General features: G+C 40.5%; 1 protein-coding gene across 1 annotated transcript in view; it reads right to left on the bottom strand.

The window, feature by feature from the left end:
* Positions 1–1,016: 1,016 nt before the first annotated feature.
* TSPAN2 (tetraspanin 2) overlaps positions 1,017–10,517 on the bottom strand; it is a 67,478-nt gene continuing 57,977 nt past the window's right edge. Inside the window, exons 7-8 of the mRNA XM_029947717.1 lie at positions 5,980–6,063; positions 1,017–2,852 (exon numbers count right to left, since the gene is read on the bottom strand). Coding sequence (XP_029803577.1) covers positions 2,787–2,852; positions 5,980–6,063 — 150 coding nt within the window. The 3' untranslated portion in view covers positions 1,017–2,786. The remainder of the gene's footprint in view (positions 2,853–5,979; positions 6,064–10,517) is intronic.

The following is a 10,517-nucleotide window of genomic DNA, read 5'->3' as shown; positions in this document are numbered from 1 at the left end:
ACTGCCTGAATTTCCAAGGGTGCCCCTTCCTTTTAATCAGAAGGGAAGATGTGCTATGTCCTTCCTTGCTGTCTTCCTACAAGCCTTATTCTCATCAAGCAAACCTATTAGCAGGGCACACTATCCTCCATGACTGCGTGGGGTCTATGGTGGCCCCAGGGTCAGTGTGAGGCTTCACAGATTGAGCCATGGACAAGAAAGGAGCGATTCTGGGGAAGAGATGTAGAATTTGGGTGAAACCATGTTAAACGAAATAGAACTCTTTGCATGGACATCCTTAGGGTCCAGCTCTTCATAGTAAACTGTGGAAGGGTTGCTACTCTTTCCTTTTTAACCATATTGTTTGGTAGTTGGACATTTAGATAAGCTGTGTGACGGTGTGTATAGCGATATGATAGAATTTTAAGATAAAATCAAACAAACAATTCCAGTACATAGAAAATTTAATTTGAAATAAAATAGTTCATCAAGAAATTTTAATTCAGTGCCTTGGCACCAGATGCTTAAGAATATGTTGGAGTCTGATCTCAAATCAGTTCAGGTAAACAGACATAACCAAAAATTTATATATGTGTGTGTGTGTTATATATGTGCACTTGAATATATATATTCAAGTAACATATGTATATATTCAAGAGTTATATATTCAAGATATATAGATTCAAGACATATACATAGATTCAAGATATATAGGAATTCAAGATATATATAGATAGATAGGAGTTCAGGATATATATAATCTACTCTCCGGGGTGGAATTCTCTAATTTTATTTGTGGGACATATTTTCAAAAAATTTCTCCCCAAAGGGGCACATGAATCATGTATGGAACAGTTGTCTACTCTTCCTCTTTTGACTATTGTTGTCTTCTTAAAGGTTGTTAACTCAGATATGGAATGAAACTCGGTTGTGTTGAACCAGAGATGATTCTGAGCTGCAAGAAACCTGAGTATGCGCTTGCGCCTGTCTCCAGGGAGACGAATGAACTGAAGACAGCAAGAGACACCGACTGCATGTTCTGTGCTTCAAAGGTTGTATTTGCCACCTACTGGGGTATAAACATCTATTTCACAAAATGACTTTCCTAAAATAATCTTTTCATCAGCGATAGACACAGCAAAGTAGCCATGTACGATTAAATTTTTAGCTGGCTTCCAATCTTTTTTTCTAGAAAAGCTTCCTCCAAAGTTAGTGGCAGTGGCAAGTGTGGCGGAAGGGTCGTTCTCTGTGCGCGCGAGACTATTTGTAGCGATTAGGTCTTTCAAGCAAAACGTTTTGTGAAAGTTTCTTGGGAATGAGCTCTTTGCTTTAATGCACCCCCAAAGACTTGTGTTGTCACAGGTCTGTGAACTTACATAGGGGCGTCCGAAGTCTCCAGTACTTCACTTCGTGTGGCCTTCTAAAATGTAATAATACAAACCCTCCATGAGCTACTAAATATACCAAGTTGTTAAAAATTGACAAATATGTCAGTATAGATCCTATCTTTGGGTTTACAACCCAAAATTCAGGCATCAAGACCATAAAGAATACGAACATTTTATTTTTATAGGAGACTTACACAGAAAAAACATTTCTGTTCCGTGTGTTTAAGTTTTTTAATTTCCTTCACTTGTCTCTGGTCTGTGCATACAACTAGTAGACGCTTTTCATTCTTTATTTTGGTTTGGCCAAGGATGCTTAGAATATTTGAATTAGGAAGGATTTTGTTTTCTTAAGTGGTGAAAACTATAGTTCACAGTCTATGAAGAGTTCTCTAGGTGAATAAGAAAAAATAGAAAAAATTAGAAAAATATGTAAACTCAAGTTATGAGGTATTTCAAGGATACAGTGCTCGTGAGAATTCTCTTTCCCACTAATTGCAACTGCTAGATCGCTTGCTTTAGTCTTTCTATCTTTATGTTTGGAGAAACACGGAAAATTCGGAGATAAAAGCACTTTTGTTTGTGGGAGGGTTGTGAGGGTTCAGAGCAGAGTCATAAAAGGAAAGTAGGTAATAAAGCAATGTTTAAATGTATTTATATAAGAAAAAAATGTCCTCAGAAAGTTGTTAAAAGGTTGTTTTTTAAGTCCTAAAAACAGTCACTTTTATAGGGCGCATGATTGTCTGTGTGACCACTCTTTCCAGAGGGGTTTTTTTTTTTAAATACTAGGAAAGTATGAGTTTTTCAAATAAGATTTTTCACGCTATATTTAGTTTTACAGATGTGTGTTCGTTCTAAAACTGTGGTTTACTGTGTTCGGGGGACAGTATGTATATATAAAAAAAATCCCAGGAAACCCTGACACCCAACTCAGATGTAGTCAATTTTAGCACGACACCACAGTCTCTCAGTGCCTGTAGCTTACTGCTTCTGTTACTTAGAAACCCCTGAATCCTCTGAATCTACCTTTCTATGGCTAGAGAATGACCCATTTTCACTTCTTCTGAATAGCCAAGTTTTTAAAGTTTATCAAAGTCTTATGATCTCTTTTTGAGAGTTAAATAGGTTGTTCCTGTAACAACAAGAACCGGGAATTTTCGGCAACCGATTTCATTCTGTATAATGCACATACCAGAAACACGCAGACCACACGTCAGTATACATACTCTCAGTCAACACACTCGGCATTCACTCAAGGGGTACAAGAGGAAGGAATCAAACGTACATACATGTGCAAATGTACAATTGACAGCAAATTATTTTAGATCCTAATGTCCTTTGAGTATTAAAAACGAGCCAGGAGACAGGTCCCGGGACGGCGGTACGAAAGCTCTCAACTACGGTTTTTATGCAGAAGTAGCTTCATATCACATCTCGTGAGTTTCGGATTGCACAGCAAAGGACCATGCTGAATATCATGCCAAGTATCTGAAAAAGAAGGAGCTACTTGTTAATGACTTTCAAATGATAAAAATTGACAAAAAGGTCAGCAAGCTGTCTGGGTGTCTAACAAATCATTATAACCAATACCGGGTCTAAGTGGCCCTTTGATATATAAAATTATTTAGGGCAGCAGGTTAAAGACTTCCATATTAATGTGTCAAGTTAGTTGTCTTTGCTTTGGTCTGAAGAGTTTTCGGTTGGAAAAGTTTCGAATTTTTGCAACGGTGACCACGTATTACAAAGGAGAGCTTCTCTTCATTCATGGGCCATATTAAGGCACAAATGACGCTCTACTGTTTAACTCAACAGTTTTCCCAAAGCATAAACTGAGGTGTTGGAACAATGGTATTACTGATGTCTTCTTCTAAAGAGCTTTTTTGTTTTGTTTTGTTTATTTTTGAGAGAGACAGAGACAGAGTGCAAGCAGGGGAGGGGCAGAGAGAGATGGAAACACAGAATCCGGAAGTAGGCTCCAGACTGAAATGTCAGCACAGAGCCCGATGCAGGGCTCAAACTTACAAACCGTGAGATCATGACCTGAGCTGTGTGTCAGATGCTCAACCGACTGAGCCAGCCAGGCGCCCTGCTACTGATCTTCTATCTCTTGGACAGTCTTTGAAAAGCCAAACACTTGGCAAAACCAATAGCCACTGGTATGATTTGAGTAGAAAGATGCCGGAAGCTCTCTCTTGCTCTCAGTCACTTCCCCTCTACTTTTGCAGAGCCTACTGTCAATGTTTGTTTAAAGATATCCATACCATTCTCTCCTTAATCCTATCCTACATCAGACAGAATCGTGAATGCTAAGTTTAAAAAGACACGTATTATCTGTTATTTTGGAAGGAAAGGGGTAGGCTTAAGGAGAAGAGCCAGCAGCAGGGCTCCGAGCTCTGAGCTGCTCGCTGACAGTGCCAGCGCCTGGCAGGGGGGACACCTAATGGACATCTGGTTAACTGTTTACACCTAAGAAGAAAGGAATTCAAGAAGAAACTTCGGGGTGCTGATTCAAGATGACCACTAGAGGGCGTTCTCCTCTTAGTGTGGCTGTAAGGTTGGCTACAACCCCTGCTACATCCTGGCTCTAAAGAACTTTTTCTTTTCTTTTTTTTTCAAAATACTTAGATTGTATTGCAGTTTCACTTAACAGTATATAAAATGCTGTGTTGTGACAGGTATCAATTATCCATTTGATACTGAATCAATTTTTAAGCACTACTAACTGCTTGCTTTTCTTGAAGCTAGATCCTTCTGAAAATTTCCTGTTAGACCTATGAGTGCAAACATATGGTACCTGTCCTTCTCTGCCTGGCTTACTTCACTCAGCATGACACCCTCAAGGTCCATCCACTTTCCTACAAATGACCATATCTCATTCTTTCTCGGATACAAAATCAATGTACAGAAATCAGTTGCATTCCTATACACCAAAAATGAAGCAGCCGAAAGAGAAATCAAGAAACAGATCCCATTCACGATTGCACGAAGAACTTTTTCAACAATGTCCTGCCACTGTCACAAAGCACGGTGACCGCCTGGAGGGTGCTCACTCACTGAGACTGTAGAATTGTTAGGAGCATCTATTTAATACCTCCAGGATGCTGTGCATTTTCAAGTCTTCCGCCTCAAAACGTCCTCGGGAAGCCACAGAATAGCAACCAGACCAGCCCCAGAGCAGGTGAGGAGGGCCGGAGAGACACAGGGGACCAGGAGGTCCTCAGCATATATTTCACCCACATGTCCCACCCCTCTGTGGTCGAAATACAGAAACGAGGGCAGATGCTTGTGTGTCCTGGAAAATTCATTGCTTTTCCTTGCAATTCTCTTTGTGCCTGCCTTAGCTTATGCCATGAATGAATCTACATAGAGAAGTAGAGGGTAAGTATGGCCTTGGCATTAGCTAATATCACTCAACTCCTGGACAGTGGAAATCACCTCTTTACTGGCCTGATTCCAGTCTTACCTCCAACTTATCTCCACATGGCAACGTGGGTCCTTCTAACCCTCAGTGGCTTCCTTCTACCTTAAGGATGAAGCCCAGCCTTTCGAAAGGGCAGAGCCTGCAGGTATGTGGACCCTCTCCCCCTCTGCAGTGTCATCTCTTGCTGCTCCCATCATACCCTTTGGCCTCTCAATTCTTGCACACTCGTACTTTAGAGGAACTGAGCCACCTGCACGTGCCTGGATGCACCAGGCTTCACACTGTTGTGTGTGTTATTTCCTTTGCCTGGATTCTGGGGTTGGGAACACTCAGCCTATGTGTAGACCAAGCATCTACTTAGTGCTGTGTTCCAGACACATTATAGGAGTTAATTCTTAAGAATACATTATATGTATTTGTCCCATTTCATCTTCGCAACCATTTTATGAAGTTGGTACATTACGATTCTCACCTTACAGATGAGGGAATCGAGGGATAGAGACATTAAGAAACTATCTCATGAACCAGGGCTTATAAGTAGTGGAGCTCGAAGCTGAATCCAGACAGTGCGACGCTCCAGCTTTCACTGCTAATCCCGACACTGTGCTACGTCTGCAAATTGTAAGTGAGAGGGATTAGCCCGGTATGGTCTTTTAAATTTCCGACAGCAAGAAGAGACCCAGAATTGAAAATCACTTGTCTAGTTTAAGTTTGGTGGCCTTAACATGGCAAGTTATTGCAATGATAAACTTGAGGTCATAATTAGGTTAAAATTAAAATGGTTGTCCTATTTTAGAGATCTAAGTATTGATTTGTTCTTAGAAGTTGTCCTGTTGGGGCACCTGGGTGGCTCAGTCGGTTGAGCATCCGGCTTCGGCTCAGGTCATGATCTGTGGTTCATGGGTTCAAGCCCTGCATCAGGCTCTGTGCTGACAGCTAGCTCAGAGCCTGGAGCCTGCTTCAGATTCTGTGTCTCCCTCTCTCTCTGGCCCTCCCCTGCTCACGCTGTCTCTCTCTCTCTCTCAAAAATAAATAAAACATTGAAAAAAAATTTTTTTTTAAAGATGTCTTGTCAGCTAATGTCTGTCTTTTAGGAGGAATCTTTCCTAAGGAACTGCCATACCACACTCGAAGACAAACAACATGTGAAGGCTTCTTAGAGAGCAAAAAAGCTAAGTTCTGGAACTTTCTCACCGTGAGACCTGCGATTCCAATGCCGACGATTCCGATGAGCTGGAGCTTAACGCTGATTACGGCCTCAATTTCATCAATGCAATTCTGTTTTGAAAAAAACAAACAAACAAAAAGAAATAACAAATGATGGTATCTGTGAATCACCTCTCTGATACAACACTTTCCTCCTCTACTATGGAAGTCAGTCCCTGTCTGACTGCTCATATTTAAACCACTCCTCTTAGCGTTAGTCTGATAACCTTAAAGCAAAAATGTATCTTGGGGGAAAAATATAATCCTTTCCTTTGGGTAGAATGTTTCTATTTAGGCCAATGGCTGCTTCAGAGCCCAGACACCCCGCTGGGGGAAGCTATTCTAAAACCCAAAGCATTTAAAAATTGGGGGCATCTTCTCACTTTCAGCATATAAAAATAAGTAAAATACCCTCCAGATAATAGCTCCTTGCTTTTTATTGCCATTAATAGTTTAAAAGACTTTCTACATACATGGTCCAATTACTAGGCAAGGTAGGCATTACTTAGTAAGAGGCTTAAAAGAGGTTCAAATTAAACAAAGGAAAATCAAATGTTAGCAGTTAAAGGACCAACTCTTTTCTGTGATGGCTGGGCTGGGTGGGTCTCTATTCTTTCATCTGTGCCCATAGAGACTCGTGCATGGCAGGTTCAAAGAAGGGAGGATAATTGGACAGGGAACAGAACAGATCACTTGTAATTATAACTAGTTTCTCCAGCTTCTCATTGGTATCCTCTTAAGTACGGAGGTATGCTTTCTATTCAGTTTTGTCTTTAGGCTGCCCAGGTCCTTTTACCTGTCACTAGTTAGTCCCCTCTAATACCCACATAAGCGATTTGAAAACCTTCCCACAATCCTCAGGTCTCCTATCAGACCGAATTCATTCATCATTCACGCATTCAACAAACATTTCTTGAGCAATCTGCCTTAGTCAGTCACTGGAATGGTAAGGTAGATATGGAAATAGACATGACTTCTGCCTTAGGGAGCTCATAGGTTATTTAGTTTACTGATTTATTTTATGAGAGAGGAAGGGAGCGGGTGAGTGGGGGGTGCAGAGAGAGAGAGGCAAAGAGAATCCCAAGCACTAAGCGTGCAGAGCCTGACCCGGGGCTCAGACTCATTAACTGTGAGATCATGACCTGAGCTGAAATCAAGAATCAGTCACTTAACCAACTGAGCCACCCCGGTGCCCCAAGGGGCTCACAGTTTAGAGAAAGGTACTGACCCACACAAAAAATAATACATTATAACACACCGCTGCGCTTACCGGAGAACATTCCTCAACCTTCCTCTCCTTACATGCTCCCTTCGTCCAGTGTCAGGCACTGTTGTAGGCAGTGAGCACGCCCAGTGACCCAGGCAACCGGCTCCTATTTCCTTCTCTCATCAAAGCCAGAGAAGTACGCTTCTCAGTTGAAAGTTAATCCCTTTACTGGAGCCAGATCTCTTTCCCCCTCATCTCCGCCCGAAGCCTGTGCTGTCAGTTATCTTTCTTATGTAGCCTCTCCTTCTCCATGGGCCTTTCCACTCATTGCGTAACACCATGCCCGTGCTCCTCAGTCTAAAACAAAACAGTCCTCCTACTGTCCTCCTCTAGCACGGCTCATATTCAATCCTTGCTTTCAGAGCCAGCTTCTTTTGGGGTAAACTAACTTGTATTGGCTTACTTAGTTATGAAAGAAAGAGGGGCTTACTGTTGAAATTTGGGAAATACAGTAGTTCCCCCCTATCTGTGGTTTTGCTTTTGAGGTTGAGTTACCCGTGGTTCCATGGGTCTGGACGCAGGTGACCCTTCCCGTGACATATCCGTAGGCCATTAGTAGACTGACGCTGCATCACAATGTCTGTCATTCACCTCACTTCATCTCAGCACACCGGTATTTTATCATCTCACATCTCATCACAAGAACGAGGGTAAGTACAACACAGTGCGATGTTTTGAGTGAGAAAGAGACTACATTCACATAACTTTTATTACATTATATTGTTATAATTGTTTTATTTTATTATTAGTTATTGTTAACATCTTACTGTGCCTAATTTACAAATTAAACTTTATCATAGGTATGTATGTATAGGAAAAAAGACCTTAAATATAGGGTTTGGTATTATTTGTGTTTCGGACACCTACTGGAGGTCTTGTAACATGGCCCCTGCAGATATGGGGGAACCACTGTGGATTAAAAAATAAGAGAGAATAAGACATATTTGTATTACTACACTGAAGATAATCATTAACACTGTGAGTATATTCTTTTTTAAAAATATTTATTCTTTTAAGCAATCTCCACACCCAATGTGGGGCTTGAACACAAGGCCCCAAGATCAAGAGTCATATGCTCTACCCAGTGAATCAGTTAGATGCACCACAGTTGGTGTATTTTTAAACTCAAAACACACACTTAGGTAATTCTTTATAAGCAACTATGTGCTTTTTAAACTTAACATTATGACTTCAAAACTACTTTCATCAACAATTCTTTGAAACTGTGGCTTTTAGGGGCTCCTGGGTGGCTCAGTTTGTTGAGCATCTGACTTCGGCTCAAGTCAGGATCTCACGGTTTGTGGGTTCAAGCCCTGTAACAGGTTCTGTGCTGACAGCTCAGAGCCTGGAGCCTGCTTCGGATTCTGTGTCTCCCTCTCTCTCTCTGCTCCTCCCCTGCTTGCGTTCTGTTTCACTCTCTCAAAAATAAATAAATGTAAAAAAATTAAAAAAGAAAAAACTTAAAAGAAAAAAAGAAAAAAGTTAAAGAAAGAAACAGTGGCTTTTAATGGCTATAAAACAATTCACCGTATGGTAGTACACAATTTAGACAGTCCCCTATTGTTACCTGTTAATGGCCTATTCTGTATTTTGTTCTTATGAAAGGTACTGCAATGATACTACACCTCTGTGCATATCTTTATTTTCCTTAAAACAAACTGAAGAAATGAAATTTCTGGATTAACAGGATGAACATACTTAACTGACTTGTGTATTTAAGTTTCTTTTGAAATTTGTTTTTATTTTATCTCCAGTTGCTTAACATACAGTGTTATATTAGTTTTAGGTGTGCAATAGAGTAATTCAACACTTCCATACATCCCTGTGTGCTCATCACCACAAGTGCAGTCTTTAATTGCCTTCTCCTATTTCACCCATCCCCTCTGGTAACCATTAGTTTGTGCTCCATAATTAAGTCTGTTTCTTGATCTGTCTTTCTCTCTTATTCTTTCCCCTTTGCTTATTTGTTTTGTTTCTGAAATTCCACATATGATTGAAATCATATGGTATTTGTTTTTCTCTGGCTGACTTATGTCGCTTAGCATAATATTCTCCAGCTCCACCCATGACATTGCAAATGGCAAGGTTTCATTCTATTTTTAGGGCCACATGTTATTACATCATATATAGACACCACATTTCTTTATCCATTCATCTATCGGCAGACACTTGGGCTGCTTCCACATTTTGTTTATCGTTGATAATGCAGCTGTAAACAGAGGGATGCATATATCACTTTGGACTAGCGTTCTTGTATCCCTTGGGTAAATATCCAGTAATGTGATTGCTAGTTATAACTTTTTGAGGAACCTCCATACTGTTTTCCACAGTAATTGTACCAGTTTGCGTTCCAACCAACTATGCACAAAGGCTCCTTTATCACTATATCCTTGCTAACACCTGTTTTTTCTCACATTGTTGATTTTAGTGTTTATCTTCTGAGAGAGACAGAGCACAAGCAGGCCAGGGGCAGAGAGGGAGACATAGAATCCGAAGCAGGCTCCAGGCTCTAAGGGTCAGATCAGAGCCCAACACAGGGCTTGAACTCACCAACCATGAGATCATCACCTGAGCCAAAGTCAGACGCTTAACCAAGTGAGCCACCCAAGGGCCCCTCGCATTGTTGATTTTAGTCATTCTGACAGGAATAAGGGGTATCTCATTGTCGTTTTGATCTGCATTCCCCTCATAATAAGTAATGTTGAACACTTTTTCATGTGCCTTTTGGCCATCTGTATGTCTTTGGAGAAATGTCTGTTCATGTCTTCTGCCCATTTTTCGATTGGATTATTTGGCTTTGGGGTACTGTGTTTTTATAAATTCTTTATATATTTTGGATACTAACCCTTTATCAGATATGTCATTTGCAAATATCTTCTCCCATTCTGTAGGTTGCCTTTTAGTTTTGTTGTTTGCTGTGCAGAAACTTTTTATTTTGATGTAGTCTGAATAGTTCATTTTTGCTATTGTTTCCCTGCCTCAGGAGACATATCTAGAAAATTGCTGCTATGGCCAATGTCAAAGAAGTTACTCCTTGTACTCTCTTCTAGAAGTTTTATGGTTTCATGTCTCACATTTAAGTCCTTCATCCATTTTGAATTTATGTGTATGGTGTAAGAAAGTGGTCCAATTTCATTCTCTTGCGTGTTGTGGTCCAGTTTTCCCAACACCATTTTTTTTTATTTTTTAAAATGTTTTTATTTATTTTTGAGAGAGAGAGAGAGAGAGAGAGAGAGAGAGAGAGAGAGAGAGAGAGAGA

The sequence above is a fragment of the Suricata suricatta genome, chromosome 8 (genome assembly GCF_006229205.1).
Source record: "Suricata suricatta isolate VVHF042 chromosome 8, meerkat_22Aug2017_6uvM2_HiC, whole genome shotgun sequence".
NCBI classification, from domain to species: Eukaryota; Metazoa; Chordata; class Mammalia; order Carnivora; family Herpestidae; genus Suricata; species Suricata suricatta.
This window is presented reverse-complemented; position numbering and strand designations above follow the sequence as displayed.